This window comes from Artibeus jamaicensis, unplaced genomic scaffold (genome assembly GCF_021234435.1).
Source record: "Artibeus jamaicensis isolate MK-2021 breed Jamaican fruit bat unplaced genomic scaffold, CSHL_Jam_final contig_887, whole genome shotgun sequence".
In the NCBI taxonomy this organism is placed as follows: domain Eukaryota; kingdom Metazoa; phylum Chordata; class Mammalia; order Chiroptera; family Phyllostomidae; genus Artibeus; species Artibeus jamaicensis.
Genome location: NW_026522003.1, coordinates 955,443 through 974,035, shown reverse-complemented (window position 1 = coordinate 974,035; position 18,593 = coordinate 955,443). Strand labels below are relative to the sequence as shown.

At 40.6% G+C, this 18,593-nt stretch overlaps 1 protein-coding gene and 2 pseudogenes across 3 annotated transcripts in view; 2 read left to right on the top strand and 1 right to left on the bottom strand.

Moving 5' to 3' along the window:
- The window catches only part of RNF212B (ring finger protein 212B), a 48,666-nt gene that overhangs the window by 27,791 nt on the left and 2,282 nt on the right, over positions 1-18,593 (top strand). For 2 of the 3 annotated variants that reach the window (XM_037129295.2, XM_037129293.2), the window contains 10 exons: positions 11,912-12,027; positions 12,664-12,724; positions 13,379-13,407; positions 14,588-14,634; positions 14,850-14,892; positions 15,061-15,121; positions 15,731-15,779; positions 16,747-16,786; positions 17,075-17,175; positions 17,803-17,864. In XM_037129295.2, coding sequence (XP_036985190.2) covers positions 11,912-12,027; positions 12,664-12,724; positions 13,379-13,407; positions 14,588-14,634; positions 14,850-14,892; positions 15,061-15,121; positions 15,731-15,779; positions 16,747-16,786; positions 17,075-17,175; positions 17,803-17,864 — 609 coding nt within the window. The remainder of the gene's footprint in view (positions 1-11,911; positions 12,028-12,663; positions 12,725-13,378; positions 13,408-14,587; positions 14,635-14,849; positions 14,893-15,060; positions 15,122-15,730; positions 15,780-16,746; positions 16,787-17,074; positions 17,176-17,802; positions 17,865-18,593) is intronic. The other variant, XM_037129294.2, reaches the window with a different exon arrangement.
- On the top strand, positions 1,680-8,932 carry LOC119037253 (60S ribosomal protein L12-like; annotated as a pseudogene).
- On the bottom strand, positions 11,472-11,649 carry LOC119037329 (uncharacterized; annotated as a pseudogene).

The following is an 18,593-nucleotide window of genomic DNA, read 5'->3' as shown; positions in this document are numbered from 1 at the left end:
ATTTTCTGTCTGTTTTAGTTTCTAAATCTTTGTTGTCCTTAAATTTGGTTGTGCAAGGAGATACAGTATTTCCACCTACACCTCCATCTTGGCCGGAAGTCCTTTGTTTTTCCTCCACTTATATTATAATCATCCTCAATCTCTGTAATGACTTAACAAAGTTGTTTTTCTGCTGTACTACTCTGTGGCCAGTAGTTGATTAAGCTGCTGATTTTGAATTCTTTACTCACCTCTAGATAAAACTATCTAATTAGCCCTGGCTGGTATGCCTCAGTGGATATAGTGCCAGCCCACAAAAGGTCACTGGTTTTATTCCCAGTCAAGGCACATGCCTGGGTTTCAGACCAGGTCCCTGGTTGGGGGCATGCGAGAGGCAAATGATTAATGTTTCTCTCACACATGATGTTTATCTCTCTCTTTTTCTCCCTCACTTTCCATGTCTCTAAACAAACAAACAAAAATGATCTATCTATATTTAGGGATTGGAGAGCTCCATATGGATCTTTTAGCTTTCTTCCTTTCCAAGGTCATAGACTGCATGCACACACTCTTATCCACAACTAGCCATCTTTCAAACGCATGCCAGTAATTGTTCCTTCTTTGTTAAAGTCTTCTTTGATTCCTGTAGGCATATTTTTACTCGTTCCTTTGTCCCACCTTGCTCTTAACTCTGCAAAGGTATTTTGATTTATTTGTTTATGTGTCTTTTTCTCTCACTGGACTAAAACTTTGAAAGGCAGGTAACATATCTGTATTGCCCACTGACTAATTAGGTACCTGGAACAAATTAGGTACATAAGAAATGTTTGCTAAATGAATGAATGCACATGTAAGGCTGTAAGGGTGGGAGAGAGGAATAATTCAAGGTAAGGTCAGAGAAAGAGGCTTATAGTATAGGGACTTGGAGGCCATGGTGAGGACTTTAGATTTTCTTCTAAATGTAGTAGGTTTTAAGCAAGGAAATGGCATTATCTGATATATAATTTTCAAAGAGAATTTGGCTACTGAATGGAGAAAGAACCAGAGAGAAGTTAAAAGTAGAAACAGGAAGACCATTTATGAGGCAATGGGAGAAATCTAAGCAAGAATACTTGGGCCAGTGTGGTGGCAACCCAAAGGAGAGAGATAGTTAATATGAGATATGTTTTCTAGGAAGAACTACTAGAACAGCTATGGAAGGAGAGCTGTGGAAGATGAAAAAAAGAGAAGTATCAAGCAAGATGTGTGGGTTTTTGTCTTGAACAGTTAAGTGGGATGATTGTACCCTTTACCAAGACTAAGAAGATCATTTTGGGGGAAAACACCATTTTGGATGTTATTAGGTTAAAGTGCTTGTTAGAAATCCAGGAGGAGAAATCACAAAAGCAGATAAATTTACTATTCTGGAGCTTAGGACATAGATTAAAAATAGAGATATAGGTATGGAACTCATCGGGATATAGTTTTTAAAGCCTTCCGACTAGATGAGATTACCCAGAAAAGAGTTCCTTCAGTGTCTAGTGATTAGGTAGAGGAGAAGTTAGCAAAGAGCAGCAAAGAGAGAGAGGGGTAAACAGGGGAGTGTGGTATGACAGAAATGAAGGAAGGAAATGTTTCAAGAAGAAAGAGATAACCAACTGGGTCAAATACTACTGAGAGATGAAGATGAAGGCAAAGGAAGGTTGACTGGATTTGACAACATGAGGATTGGTGGTGACCCTCACAAGAGCCTGTCGAGTAGAGTCTTGAGAACTACATTGGAGTGAAGTGATGGGCATGTGTCTATACTCAGTCGGCTTCACCTCCCAAACTTTTCCTCAACCCTTAGCAGTCTGGCTTCAGATTCTGTCACTGAAACTGCTCTTGCAAGGACATTAACAGCCCCCTTGATATCAGTTCCAGTGGAATCTTTTTGTTCTTACTGCTTTTGATTTCTCAGCAGTATTTGAGGCCCACTCTCTACTCCTTAAACTACTTTTTCTTTGACTACCATCACCAATTTCTGTTTTCCTTTTGCATTCTTCTTCCTCTGTCTCTTAAACAGTTATATTTCTCAGAGTTCTATACTAGATACTTTCCTTATTTTTTTATGCTCTACATGGGTAATCCCATCTACTCCCATGCCTCAGTTATCATCGACATGTGGATGATTTCCAAATCTATTATCTCCAGTAAATATCTCAAATGCCACCTCAGAGGAGCCTTCTCTGATCACTAGTCCTTAATTAGTCCTCCCCTTTTAATGTTTGTCATAGCAACCTTTTTGTTTACTTTATAAAACTTGTGTAATATGCATTTTTAGTATCATTTATTATCATTTTGGTATCATTTATTATAAATTTATTATATGCTCCATAGATTGTAAGCTGCATAGAGGCAGGCACTAACTTTGTTTTGTTCATTGTTGTATCCCCAGCAATATTTTTTAAAACATTTTAATTCTTTATTTTTAGAGAGAGAAAGGGAGGGAGAAAGAGAGAGAGAGAAATATTAATGTGTGGGTGTCTCTCATGAGGCCCCACTGGAGACCTGGCCTGCAACCCAGGTATGTGCCCTGACTGGGAATCAAACTGGCCACCATTTGGCTTACAGCCCAGTGCTCAACCCACTGAGCTATGCCAGCCAGGGCCAATGTTTTTTTTTTATTACATAGGAAGCATTTGTTAGAACTTTGCTGAATGAATGAGAGCACACTCTCTTTCTTCAGAGATATATATTCATTTGCCAATTTGATATTGTCACTAATTCAATATGTCCCAAACTGAACTCACTATTCTTAACCTCTACAATGCCCACCCCAACATATGCACAGGAAAACAGGCTATTCTTTCTGTTTTTATCATGGTGAATGATAACCGCCATCTACATAATGGCCAAACCAAAATGTAGCATCATTCTTATTTATTTATCCTCACTGGAGGATATATTTATTGATTTTTAAAGAGAGAGGAAGGGAGAGAGAGGCAGAGAAGAGAGAGAGAAAAACACTGATGTGAGAGAGAAACATCGATGGGTTGCCTGGGAATCAAACTTACAACCTACCTATGTGCCCTGACCTGGAATCAAACCCACAACCTTTTGGTGTATGGGATGATGCTCCAAACAGTTGAGCCACCTGGCCAGGGCTATAGAGTCACTCTCTTTTTAAAAATATATTTTATTGATTATGCTATTACAGTTGTCCCATTTTTTTCCTTCTCTATATTCTCCTCTGTCCTACACCCCCTCTCCCACCGGCATTCCCCCACCATAGTTCATGTCCATGAGTCATACGTATAAGTTCTTTGGCTTCTCCATTTCCCACACTATTCTTAACCTCCCCCTGTCTATTTTGTACCTAATATTTATGCTTCTTATTTCCTGTACCTTTCCCCTATTTATCCCCCTCCCCTGCTCCTTCCCCACTGGTAACTGTCCATGTGATCTCCATTTCTCTGGTTCTGTTCTTATTCTAGTTGTTTGCTTAGTTTATTTTTGTTTTTGTTTTTTTAGGTTCAGTTGTTGATAGTTGTGAGTTTGTTATCATTTTACCATTCATAGTTTTGATGATCTTCTTTTTCTTAGATAAGTCTCTTTGACACTTCATATAATAAGGATGTGGTGATGATGAACTCCTTGAACTTGACCTTATCTGGGAAGCACTTTATCTGCCCCTCTATTCTAAATGATGGCTTTGCTGGATAGAGTAATCTTGGATATAGGTCCCTGCCTTTTATGACTTGGAATACTTCGTTCCAGCCCTTTCTTGTCTGTAAGGTTTTCTTTTGAGAAATCAGCCGAGAGTCTTATGGGCACTCCTTTATGGGTAACTGTCTTCTTTTCTCTTGCTGCTTTTAAGATTCTCTCCTTATCTTTAATGTTAAGTAATTTAATTACGATGTGTCTTAATGTGTTCCTCCTTGGGTCCAACTTCTTTGGGACTCTCTGAGCTTCCTGGACTTGCACATCTATTCTCTTCACCAGATTTTGGGAAGTTTTCCTTCATTATTTTAAAAAATAAGTTTTCCATTTCTTGCTCTTCCTCTTCTCCTTCTGGTACCCCTATAATTCAGATGTCAGAATGTTTAAAGTTGTTCCAGAGGTTTCTAAGCCTTCCTCATTTTTTTGAATTCTTATTTCTTCATTTTGTTCTGGTTGGATGTTTATTTCTTCCTTCTCTTCCAAATCATTGATTTGAGTCCCAGTTTTCTTGTCTTTACTGTTATTTTCCTATATATTTTTTATTTTTTTAAAATATTTTATTTATTTTTAGAGAGGAGGTAAGGAAGGGAGAAAGAGAAACATTGATGTACAATAGATATATTGATTGGTTGCCTCTTGAATGCACCCAACTGGGGACCTGGCCTGCAACCCAGGCATGTACCCTGACTGGGAAAATTTTTCTTAAAGATTTTATTTATTTATCTTTAGAGGAGAAGGGAAGGAGAGAGGGAGAGAAACATCAATGTATGGTTGCCTTTCATGCGTCCCCTGCTGGGAACTGGCCTGCAGGGAACCGGCCTGCAACCCAGGCATGTGCCCTGACTGACAACTGAACCAGTGACTCTTTGGTTCACAGGCCTGCGCTCAATCCACTGAGCTACACCAGCCAGGGTGGAAGGCCATTATTTAGGCCAGAAAAATATAGTCAGTCAAACTAGTATTCACTTTCAAAATATATATTACTTTTATAAACAAACAAAATCCCTATTTAAAAATGAGGCAGTAAATTGCACATCCCTACATTGGACCAAAATATCTTATGTCTTATAATAAACTACTGAGCTCCTCCTTTGCTTCCATTATGGTGCTTCTCTCAGTATCTTTCAGTGGTTTCTCCCTTATTTTCTCCAACTTCTTTCCATTAACTGGACCTAATTCAGAACTGAAAAGTTTTAAAATACTTTCTTCAGGAAATAAAATAAAAATTATGTTCCATGCTATCAGTTCTAAAATGACTGGGAATCCAGAACATGAAGACCAGATACCCTTACCTTGTTCTTGTATGGAGATACAGGAGAGGAATCTAGGTCTAGAAGTAGGTAGTTTCATACATTATTCCAATAAAATAAACAATATTTAACACTTGGAGATATCCACACAGTGTTTAATGGTATCAACTGAACTACTTTCATTATTATTTGTTCTATATTATTATATTAACAAAATAATCTCAGGTTTAAAAACAAAAAACAAAGAACAATCCTTGGCTGATACGGCTCAGCTGGTTGAGTGTCGTCCTATAAAACAAAAGGTTGTGGGTTCACTTCCCAGTCAGGGCACATGCCTAGCGTATAGCTTCTGTTCCTTTTGGGATGTGTGAGAGGCAGCTGATCAATCTTTCTCTCTCACATCAATGTTTCTCTCCCTGTGTTTCTACCTCCCTTCCCCTCTCTCTAAAAATAAGCAAATAAATAAAATCTTAAAAAAGCAAATGAGTGCCTTGGCTGGTGTGGCTCAGTGGATTGAGCATGGGCCTGCGAACCAAGGGATGACGGTTCGATTCCGAGTCAGGGCACATGCCTGGGTTGTGGGCCAGTTTCATGCAGGGAATGCACGAAAGGCAACCATACACTGAAACATCAAAACATCAGTTGTTTCTCTCCCTCTCTCCTTTTCTTCCCTTCCCCCTCTGAAGATGAATAAATAAAATCTTAAAAAGAAAAAGCAAATGAGTGAGCAAAATTGTCCTTAAAAAAAATAATAAGCTAACCTCTTTATGAGGCTGAAGGACTTGAGTGAGATGGAATGAGTTTGGTAACAATAGAAATTTTTTAAATACTGAGACTCATTACTGAGTTACGCTTTAGAATCTTCTTTGGTGGACGTATTTGGAATGGCCTAAACATTTGTACTCTAGCATCAGGCAAAATCACTTGATCCTTTCTTCTAACACTTCTTACTGGTGGTTGTTTTTGAATTGGTTTTCCTTTTTCTTGGAATGGTCAGATCTGAGATTTGGGTTTGAGTTAGGTAGGTAAAATAGGCTCACATAGGCCTAGGCAGAAGGCCCTTCAGAAATTTATTCTGGCTCCCTGGAGTTCCACAGTGGGGTCTATTCTCTGCACGAATGACCCTTGGTGGTCTCCAGGGAGAACTTTTCCAGGGCAAGATTTGGGGTTTTTTCTCTTTTTTTTTTTTTGGCCCTGGCCTGATACTTAATCTCACCACAAACTGATCCCACGGGTAGGTTAGGAGTTTGTGATACTGTCTCTTGGCTATATGTTACATCTGTCTGTAATATTCATTATTCCCCAACACCCACCACCACCATCACCATTTTAGGTAACTCCCCCCACCCCAAATTCTAAGTGAATTTTTTCTGCTCCTGCACTGTTCAGATTTCCTAAAATGAACATGTTTTACTTTTACTGAAATCAACTTTTTAAAAAGTAGACTACAATTAATTATCTATCTAGAGCTATTTGTTTGCTTTAAGTAGAAAGAAAAGAGGTTAGAGATGATAAATGCTTAAGTACAATTCTGTAGTAAGGTGGCAAAAGCAACTTGCAAATTTACGTCAAGATACCAAGATCTAGGGAAGAACATTAGCCAAAGGGTTTATAGTCTGGAGTAGGAAGGAAGCAGATGAGATGTAAATACGGCTGTGTATTAAAAAGTAGAACCAGGGGACTTCCGCCAAGATGGAGGTATAGGTGGATGTGCCGTGCCTCCTCACACAACCAAGTTTAGGGACAACTAAATATTAGCATCAGAAAACACAACCAGAACACGGAAAACTGAACTTTTCGGAAGCCCGCTAACAACAAATTCTTCAGCCCGACCGGTAAGGGGCGAAACCGGCGTCGGGTGAGGAGTTACAAAGGAGGGCTCGGTCGGACCCGGGCGCGGAATCCAGACACATGAATCCAGTCTCACGGGTTCCAAACCCAGGATTGGACCTAGTGAGCGACCGAGCAGTCCACTGGTGAGCGACTACGGAGGAGTCAGTGGGGAGGCGGTGGCAGTGAGTTGACTGTGGTTGCCTGGTTGCGGGCGAGTGAGGGCGTGAGCGATTGGACCGGCGGCGGCGCGCCATTTCCCCGCTCTGACCACGCCCCCACATAAGCGTCACAACCCAGCAACCTGGGACTCCAAGGCGCCGCTTCTCCCACTTAAAGGGCCAGAACAGACCAAAAATGTCGCAGGGAGAACTCAAAGCCCCAGAGATAAATCTAAATGATGAAGAAATAGCAAAACTCTCAGACGCACAGTTTAAAACACTGGTCATCAGCTTCCTCATAGATCTGGTGGATTATAGCCACAAATTAGAGAAACATATGAAGGCTAAATTAAGGGAAATGAATGGAATTCCACAGGAAACCCATAGAGATGAAAAGGAAACTGGGACTCAAATCAATGGAGTGGACCAGAAGGAAGAAAAAAATGATCAAACAGAAAGGAATGAAGAAATAAGAATTCAGAAAAATGAGGAGAAGCTTAGGAACCTCTAGGACATCTTTAAACGCTCCAATATCCGAATTATAGGGGTACCAGAAGGGGGAAAGACACAACCACCAGTGGAAAAACTATTTGAACAAATAATAAAAGAAAATTTCCCCAATCTGGCAAAGGAAATAGACTTCTAAGAAATCCAAGAAGCCCAGAGAGTACCAAAAAAGTTGGACTCAAGAAGGAACACACCAAGGCATATCATAATTACATTAGCCAAAATTAAAATGAAGGAAAGAATCCTGGAAGCAGCAAGAGGTAAGGGGACAATCACCTACAAAGGAGTCCCCATCAGGCTGTCAGCAGATTTCTCAAAAGAGACCTTACAGGCAAGAAGGGGCTGGAAAGAAATATTCCACGTCATGAAATCTAAAGACCTACAACCAAGATTGCTCTACCCAGCAAAACTTTCATTTAGAATGGAAGGACAGATAAGGTGCTTCTCAGATAAGATCAAATTCAAGGAGTTCATCATCACCAAGCCCTTATTATATGAAATGTTAAAGGGACTTATCTAAGAAAAAGAAGTTAAAGAAACATGAACAGTGAAAGGACAACAAACTCACAGTTATTAACAACCACACCTAAAACGAAAGCAAACTAAAAGGACAGCTAGATCAGGAGTGGAAACATAGAAATGAAGATCTCAAGGAGGGTTAGCAACAGGGGAGTGGGAGGAGGAGAGGGGGGAGAAGGTACAGAAAACAAGTAGCATAGACAGTAGATAGAAAATAGATGGGGGGGGCAAGAATAGTATGGGAAATATAGAACCTAAAGGACTTGAGACACATGGACATAAACTAAAGGGGGGTAATGGTGGGGTTGGGGGGGCAGGGTGGAGGGGAATGAAGGGGGGAATAGAACAACTGTAACTGCATAATCAATTCAAAAAAATAAATAAATTTAAATAAAAAAAAAAAGTAGAACCAGTTCTTCTGCTTTCAGCTGGAGGAGGCGAAAGTGCAACTTTCTTCGGTCATCCTGAACCCGGGTTCATGGACACCAAATGGCTCCACCTGCTTCCAAAGTTTGACCCCCAATAAGATCAAAGTCGTTTACCTGAAATGCACCCGCAGGGAAGTCGTGCCACGTCCACCCTGGCTCCCAAGATTGGCCCCTTGGACTTGTCTCCAAAAAAGATTGGTGACAACATCACCAAAGCAACTGGTGACCAGAAGGGTCTGAGGATCACAGTGAAACTGACCATTCAGAACAGATAGGCCCAGATTGAGGCAGTGCCTTCTGCCTCTGCCCTGATCATCAAAGCCCTCAAAGAACCACCACTAGACAGAAAGAAGAAGAAGGAAAAAAAAACATTAAGTACAGTAGAAATATCACTTTCAATGAGATCATCAACATCGCCCAATAGATGCGGCACGGATCTTTGACTAGAGAACTCTCTGGAACCATTAAAGAGACCATGGGGACGGCCCACTCTGTGGGCTGCAGTGTCGATAGCTGCCACCCTCACGACATTGTAGATGACATCAACCATGGTGAAGTGGAGTGCGCGGCTAGTTAAGAACTACAAAGGCACTTCTGCCAAGATGGAGGCATAGGTGGATGTGCCATACCTTCTCACACAACCAAGTTTAGAGACAACTAAATATTAGCAACAGAAAACACAGCCAGAACATGGAAAATTGAACTTTTTGGAAGTCCGTTAACAACAGATTCTTCAGCCTGACCAGTAAGGGGCGAAACCAGCGGCTGGTGAGGGGTTGCACAGGAGGACTCGTTCAGACGGACTCAGGCGCGGAATCCAGACGCACGGAATCCAGGCGCAGGGCTGGACCTAGTGAGCGACAGAGCGAGCCACCAGGCGAGCGACCGCAGAGGAGACAGCAGGGAAGCGGTGCTGCGTGTTGACTGTGGTCGCCCATTTGTGCGCGAGCGGACAGGCGAGGGAGTGGGCGGTTGGACCAGGCCCGGCGGTCCCCGCATCAAGCGGCAGTAGAGGGCGCCACCATTTCCCCGCTCTGACCATGCCCCCACATACAGCGTTACAACCCAGCGACCTGGGAGTCCAAGGTGCCGCTTCTCACACTTAAAGGGCCAGAACAGACTAAAAATGTCACAAGTTCTCAAAGCCCTAGAGCCCATAGATCTAAGCGATGAAGAAATAGCAAAACTCTCAGACGCACAGTTTAAAACACTGGTCATCAGGATCCTCACAGAACTGGTTGATTATACCGACAAATTAGACAAATATATGAAGGCGAAACTAATTGAAATGAATGGAATTGCACAGGACACCAATAGCAATGAAAAGGAAACTGGGACTCAAATCAATGGAGTGGACCAGAAGAAAGCAAATAATGGCCAAACAGAAAAGAGTCAAGAAGCAAGAATTCAAAGAAATGAGGAGAGTCTTAGGAACCTCCAGGACATCTTTAAACGCTCCAACATCCGAATTATAGGGGTACCAGAAGGGGGAAAGGCACAGCCACCAGTGGAAAACTTATTTGAAAAAATAATAAAGGAGAATTTCCCCAATCTGGCAAAGGAAGTGGACTTCCAGGAAATCCAGGAAGCTCAGAGAGTACCAAAGAAGTTGGACCCAAGAAGGAACACACCAAGGCACATCATCATTACATTAGCCAAAATTAAAATGAAGGAGAGAATCCTAGAAGCAGCAAGAGCTAAGGGGACAGTCACCTACAAAGGAGTCCCCATCAGACTGTCAGCAGATTTCTCAAAAGAGACCTTACAGGCAAGAAGGGGCTGGAAAGAGGTATTCCAAGTCATGAAATCCAAAGACCTACAACCAAGATTGCTCTATCCAGCAAAGCTTTCATTTAGAATGGAAGGACAGATAAGGTGCTTCTCAGATAAGATCAAATTCAAGGAGTTCATCATCACCAAGCCCTTATATGAAATGTTAAAGGGACTTATCTAAGAAAAAGAAGTTAAAGGAACATGAACAGTGAAAGGACAACAAACTCACAGTTATTAACAACCACACCTAAAACGAAAGCAAACTAAAAGGACAGCTAGATCAGGAGTGGAAACATAGAAATGAAGATCTCAAGGAGGGTTAGCAACAGGGGAGTGGGAGGAGGAGAGGGGGAGAAGGTACAGAAAATAAGTAGCATAGACAGTAGATAGAAAATAGATGGAGGGGGCAAGAATAGCATGGGAAATATAGAATCTAAAGGACTTGAGACACATGGTCATAAACTAAAGGGGGGTAATGGTGGGGATAGGGGGGTAGGGTGGAGGGGAATGAAGGGGGGGAATAGAACAACTGTAACAGCATAATCAATAAAAAAATTTAAAAAAAAAGAACTACAAAGGAAAATATTTCAATTAAAGATCACTTAACAATAAAAAAAAAAGTAGAGCCATGCCCTGGCTGATGTGGCTCAATGGATTGAGTGCCAGCCTGCAAACCAAAGGGTCACCAGTTGGATTCCCAGTCAGGGCACATGCCTGAGTTCCAGACCAGGTCCCCAGTAGGAGCCCTACAAGAGGCAACCACACATTCATGTTTCTCTCCCTCTCTTTCTCATTCGCCTCCCCTCTTGTCTAAAAATAAATAAATAACATCTTTTTTAAAATAAAAATAAAAAGTAGCTCTGGCTGGAATAGGTCAGTGGATTGCGAGTGGGCCTGCAAACCAGATGATTGCAGTTTGATTCCCAGTCAGGGCACATACCTGGGTTGCAGGCCAGTTCCCAGCAGGGGATGCATGAGAGGCAATCATACATTGATATTTCTCTCCCTCTTTCCTCCCCTTCCCCTCTAAAGATAAATAAATAAAATATTTTAAAAAATAAAAATAAAAATAAAAAGTTGAGACTGACAAAGCTAAAACTCTTTCTAAATCTTAACTTTTGATCTGATTCAGTAAACCCATGATAAGCACACCGGTATATCAAATGGTTAAGTAAAGCAAAAGATAAAATTATTTGTTCATGCCCAGAAATAAAATTCAGGGATAGGTAAACCCTTCCCATGCCCCTTTGCCCTTTACTGTAACAGCATAAGCAGCCTGCAAGGGACTGTGTATGAGTATCTTAGGGAAATTAAACTGGCTACCAGTACTCTGGAATGTGGAAGTTGAGTCCAAACTTATAAGTCAAGTGCAAACTAATCTGATAAGTCAGATCAGAACCCATTCTAAGCTTGAAAAAGTTTTTTGGGTATCACTCTTCTTGCTCAAGATGAAAGATTATATTTTTAAACTGATAAGAACAGATGCTACACTTGATCTTAGCCAAAAGGCTGAGAAGCGATGAAAGATTATATTTTTAAAGGGTCCTTCTACTATGTCAGAATATTCTTGTTAAGATGTTAGGAAGCCATTGTCCCAGAAATGAAAAGCTTTTGTTTTCTCTAGTGCTGAGCTGTCTAGTTCTGGGGAGTCATGATTTAGGCCAGATGCTCCAGAAGAAAATGATTAGTAATAAAGTATGAGTTGATGAGTGTCCCTTTGTTGCCAGAGTAAGGGAAAAGGAGTTATGGGAATGTTTGTCCAAGGTCTCATTTTTCTTTGTAGGTGTGGAGTTTCCAGAAGAAACAAACAGATCTCCTCATTGCCTTTTACAAGCACAGAGTTACAACATTAGAAGCAGCCATGCAGGAGGCGCAGCAAACAGTGACCAGCCAGAACAAGTAAGTGACAAACCAGTCACCAGAGAGCTTTCTTCTTTAAGAGATGCTATAGCCCTTAATTCCTTATGGTCGCAAAGCCTGAACATTGCTCCCTGTGTGTTTATGTTTGTTTATCTTGGGCAGATCAGGTACATAATTTTTGGCCCCCTCAATCTCCACTCTGTTTTTCTCTTTCTTTCCTCAAGTGACACTCCTCATTTTACAGCTTTCCTCTTCTATCTCCCCTGATCAAAAACTGCTTCTTCAGAGAAATCGGACTTAGCTTTTTCACAGTAATACAGATAAGAGATAGCATTTGAAATGTTACCTGTAGGAGGGTATATTTTGGAAATCATAAGCTAAAAGATGGAATCCTTGATGGAAATTCTCAGATATCAGCAGACCATGGGTATATGTGGAGAGGAAATGGGACTCTATGTAAACTCCTCTGAAATCATACCAAGCGATTGTTTACTTTGTCCAATTCTCATCATCAAAAACCCTGCCATTGTCTCCCCGCATCACTGGATCTCTGAAATACCATGAATAGTGGTTGGCAGGCATCTCTCCATAAGCATTAACTAGATAATAATCAAAATCAGGGTTTTTTTTATCCCGCTAACCAACTAGAGCTGATTGTTTTCATCTCTTTCCTAGAGAGCTGTCAGTCTTAAGGAAAGAAAATGAAGAACTAAAGAAATTTCTAGCCATCCTAAAGGTGAGTGAAATAGATTTTCCTTATTACATTTCCTCCTACTTTTCCCATCTGAATAGCATACTGAATAGAATAGTATTTCAGAACCTTTTCACATATAAGTGATTATATATGTGCATACTGTAGTAAATGGATGAGAACATCTTGGAGGGCTGAAAGGGTCAACATATAGCACACTGGTAGCCCATTCTTGAACATCAGCGAGTCATGACATACCATTTGGAAAGCGCTCTTATAGAAGAGACATCTGTTGTAACTTAAGATTTTTCTTCAAGACTCCTAAGACACCTTGGGCCCTTCCTGTCCCTCAGATTGTCCCTCCTAGACATTTCTCTCTTCCTGAGAACATTCTTTGTACTTACGTAATGTTCCCCTTGACCCTGCTCCTGTAACTATTCTAGCACATTGTAATCCTGTCATTTTTCTTTCTCTCCCCCGTTACCCCATGTATATCAGTCTGTGGGATTCCCAATGTGTTTTTATAATGAGGAACTAAAATTTTATTCCCCCCTCAAGCTAAAAATTTCTAACGGAAACACTGCTGCTATTTTTCTCTCCTACTGGAAGTCTGATTTAGCAACCACAACCAGAAGACATTGCAGCTTAGGATCCTTGAGCTGCAGCTTCCTTCACTCCCATTTTTTTTTTCACTTACAGGAATCTCCAAGTTGGTACCAAGGAAGCAGGTCAGTTTTATCCAGCCCCATTCTAGCCCTATTTGAAAATTTCTGTTCTTACCTGACTCTTGGTTGTAACTCTTGTGTGAGCTCTGAGGTGAAGGAAATGGTTGATGAACTTTTTTACTTCTCCCAGAAAAAGTTACTCACTGAAAAGTGCTGAAGTAAAATCTTGAATGTAATGCTTACCCTTGACTGTTACCTTATGAAATCCTACTCATCCTTCAGAATTCAATTCACATGTCATTTCTTCTGTCAAGACTTCATTAAGCAGAGTAGATATTTTATTATCCATTTATGCAATAAATATTCATTAAGTGACCACTGTTTATAAGTGCTGGGTATACATCACCAATTATTCTAATTGGTAATGTTTGTAACCTACTAATTGTTATTTTTCTTTTAAAAAAGAAAGATCCTATTTATTTATTTTCAGAGAGAGTGGAAGGGAGGGAGAAAGGGAGAGAAACATCAATGTGTGGTTGCTTCACACACCCACCCCCTACTGGGGACTTGGCCCACAACCCAGGCAAGTGCCCTGACTAGGAATCGAACCGGTGACTCTTTGGTTCCCAGGCTGGTGCTCAACCCACTGAGCCACACTAGCCAGGGCCAATTGTTAAATATGTTTCATGTTAGCTCGATATTTGGTGAATTAAAAGAAGACATGCCCATTATAACACTTTAACACTGATTTATTTTTTGCCTCTCCCACTAGCCTGTGAGCCTCTCAGAAACAGGAACTATATTCTAGTTATCTTTGTGACCTCAGTACCTAGAATGTATGAGCACTTAATAAATGCTTGTTGGATATAAATGGATGAAGGATGGAGAGAGTGAGGAGTGGCAGATGTATGAAAGGACAGATGGATAGATACATGTAAATTGAAAGTGCTTGTTAAGGCTCCAAGGAACGAAAGAGGGAGGACTTCAAAACTTCTATTATGGGCAATAAAGAAGGGGAGAAGTTTTCATTTAGGGAGTTAGTTGAACAGGCAAGGAGTCCCCTATGGAAACTTTGCCTCCATATTTTGGGATAATTCCTGTTAATACATGATAATAAGCAATTTGTTCTCAGAGAAGAAGCTATTATTTATAAAAACAATTATCTGATTTATCCTTTAATGTGAAACTTAACTTCTACCTAGAGATATTAGAGCGGCCTCTTTTGTTTTTGTCTTCCTTGCAGGTCAACCACACCTCGACCAGTGGGCATTACTTCCCCATCACAGTCAGGTAGAGAACATTTTTCTTCCCAAATATCTGTGTAAGATGAATAAATATCCTTTTCATATATGAAAATGGTTTCCTCTCAGAGACTATAATAATATGATTTTCCTAATCCTATGTATGACATGGGAAGATCACACACCAGATACCTACTTGCAACAGATTAGCTAAACAAGAGCACACTGTTGATGGCAATTTTCCACTCTGCACTTCTTTCTCAGTTGCTCCACGACCCAGTTCTCAGCATAGCAGCCAAGTGGTCAGGTGAGTAGGAAGCCTGCATAACAACGCTAAAACTGTTGGCAAAAGTTGGAAGAGGAGAGAAATACCTACATATCGCTGAGAGAGGGACTAAGGAGACTTTACTAGGTCTATGTAAAAGTTTAACACCAGGTTTGCTTGCTTGTTCTCTTTTTGTCTCACCTTATACAGTCGGTCCTCCTCAGTGGAGTCTATCCCCTCTAGAATGGCTGGCTTTAGTAGCATAGGACAAGTAAGTAATAGTTCACTTCTCTTTCCTGGTTGAGATTTCTAGTGCTAAATGTAAGCAAAGATTTAAGGCAAGAATATTAAACTAATTGGCATAAAATTATCTGATGCCAATTAGAACTAACTTTTCTTTTTGGTGTTACATACCTGATGTTGGAAGCTGACAGAGAATGAATGGGGTGAAATAGTGGAAGTGTTCAAGGACTAAACTAATAGAATATGTCATATTTATTTCAGAAGTAGTAAAGTGACCCTGGCTGGTATGGCTCAGTGAATTGAGTCCCAGCCTGTGACCTGAAGGACCACTGGTTCGATTCATGGTCAGGGCACATGCCTGGGTTGTGGGCCAGGTCCCCAGTAGGGGGTGTGTGAGAGGCAACCAATCAATATATTTCATGAACATTGATGTTTGTCTCCCTCTCTTTCCCCTCTTTCTAAAAATAAATAAATAAAACCTTTAAAAAAGTCTCTTTAAAAAGTAGTAAAGTGTAAAGTATACCTTCTGGGAGAACAAAATGTGCTTCAATGTGTAGATATAGAGAAATAGCAAGGAATATGGAAGCCAGAAAATCAGAATATATTTATTAATTGATGTTTATTATTTGTTCATCAGGAAGCCAGAGGCTTTCAGGGAAGGAGCACTCCCAGAGACTCTTATACTGGTGAGAGGGAAGAAAAAAAAAGTGTCAGAAACAAAATATTTTGTGCATGCACCAGCAGTTTCTGGTTTTCTGTGCACGATATAATGCCATTTTACTTTGGTCCAGTGATTCCAGATATCCAGACATATATTAATACTTTTCAAATAATGATATTTCTGTTCTCAAACTGGTAAGAATGAAATAAGGAATGCTTGAAAGTCATTGAAAAACTCTTCTAGTTAGTTAACAAGTAAAATAATTGACTTGGATTTTTTAAATTGCCACAAGATGGCAGTAGAAGTCAGGTTTAAAAGGAAGGTTAACTAGATGCTGACTTTGTTAGCCTAAACGGTATATGACTTATTTACTGTGTATTAAACATACAAATATTCCAGTGAGGAAATATTTTGGTTCCACCCACTTAATTTCTTGTTTCTTCCCCCTTAGAACTATTACTGTTATTGCTATTTTCCAGGGCATTTAGCCACTCCATAGTGAATACTTACCAGAGATTTCCCTTTCTTTCCTAAGAGGCAATCTTGAAATTTACAAGTATCTTTCTGGATGACCATTTTTGAACTTTACCAGTCTATCCCCAATTCCTTTATACTTACCTCTTTGAAAACTGTAGATTCTAAGATTCTAGGCAATTTATTTCTGGTAGTTTAGTAGTAATATTCCTTCTTTCATTCCTGATTTTCATTGAGTCTTTCTCTACTCCCTCCACCCCCGACTCCCCTGCTCTTGGACAACCTGGCTAAATATTAATCAGTTCTGTCGATCATTTCAAAGAACCAAAGATTAGAACAGAACTTAATGAACTAGAAAGTAGAAAAACAGTAGAGGAAATCAGCAAGACCAAAAGTTGGTTCTATGACATACATGCTGAAAATCTTTGACCCCAGTTCCTTTGCTCTGGCCCTGAGTATACCTGAATCTCTTCTGCAGTTCATGGATTGTCTCACAGGCTCCTTTTTATGCTTTCTAGAAACCCCTTCACCAGCTTCTACTCACAGCCTATCTTATAGGTGAGTAACACTATGCTTCCTTTCACTTCGGATCTTTTCACACTGACACTCTGCCAGCAGCCCTGGGGTTACTTCTCCACTGACCTGGACCACTGAGGTTTATAATCTACCTTGTACACAAAAGCAAAGTTTGAACAGCACTGTGTCTAATGTACACCTGAGTTACTTAATTTTATTCTCAGTTGCAATAAGAGTCTCTGGCCTAAATGGACAGGTTCTTCCTTTTACATATGCTTTTTACCTTTACCTTTCCTTTTCTCTGGTAATACTTTTGTTTCCTCCCCGTAGAACTTCATCTGCCTCCTCTGGACTGGGGATTTTTTCTTTCAGGCCATCCCTAAATGGTGGAGATTTGGGCCACACACAAATACTCACCCCCAACAATTCAGGTAAATAATGTTCCCAAAGGACTGTAGCTTCGACCACTGATGCATATACCATAAAATGAAGATTTTCAAGGGAAAAAGAAGTTAGAGTTCCCCCCAAAAGAGCATGGTCTCCAGTTTGACTTCTTAATATTCTTTAAGTTACCCCACTTCCTTCACATTGAGGGGAGGCTTAGAATTTCACCTAAATAGCACTCATCCTGTCACCAGTTAAGTTGTGCTATGAAGCCAGGTCACCTGTAGAATTAAATTGGCTTTTTTTTTTTTTCTTTTGAGATCCCTGTTTGAATATTGCTAGGAGCTGAGTCCTAGATGAGAATGATAAAGCCAGTATCCTATTTTCTAAAAGGCACCTTTGCTACCAGTCTCGTGATAAGGGGCTGTCATCCTGTGGCTCACCAAAATCTTCATATTGTTTCTATATCTTTTTACTCATAAAGTCAAATCTTTCTGTCCCCACCCCATCCTCACAGAAGAGTGAACTTTATGAACCTCCTTTTAAATTAATTGCTAAGTCTTTTCCTTTCCGAGAAGTGTTCTGTGGATTAAGAACTACCCTGATCCACAAGTAACACTACCAAGGAACTGCCTGAGGCAGTTCATCTTTTACCATTCCATTCTGTCCTTCAGGTCAGAGGGAGAGTAGAGCTCCACTAGAAAGTCTTCCTGGATTCCAGGTACCAGTCCTGCAGGTGAGCTCTGGCTAGCCTAATTGTCTGCATACAAAAAACTCACACGGTTAGGCCTGCACACCGAATGCCTCATTCTGGTCTCTCGTTAAGGTGATGGAATGTAACCAGTGGAGAATGACATGGGTTTCAAATGTGGTGACCATATGTATACAATTTTCCATAATGGTCTGTTTCAAAGATTCTATCCCACCATCAGATTAGCTTCCTGGTTTGGGGTTTAAAAATTAGGTCATGCCCTGGCTGGTGTAGCTCAGTGAAATGAGCGAGGGCCTGTGAACTGAAAGGTCACTGGTTTGATTCCCAGTCAGGCAGGACACATACCTGGGTTATAGGCCTGGTCCCCAGTAGGGGGCATGACAGAGACAACCACACATTGGTGTTTCTCTCTCCTCCTCCCTTTCCCTCTCTCTAAAAATAAAATCTTTTTTAAAAATTGGGTCATGTAGTACTGAAAGGTTTTAAACTGAGAGGTCTTGGCCAGAGAGAGCTAAGTGGGATACAACTGACATCCCCAAGTTCCACATTCAAGAAAGTATTCTCAATGGAATATAGCTTTTGCATAGAGGTACTGCTGGAACTAAGAAAACCCATGTTTATGTCTCCTGAGATAGCCAGAATATTGTTTTGCAAATTTATAGGACCATGATTCTGAATCCAGGCAACAAGGGGGAAAGGTCAAGGTAATAGAAAGAGGTTTGGAAGGAGCTCTATTCAATGCAAAGTCCAGGC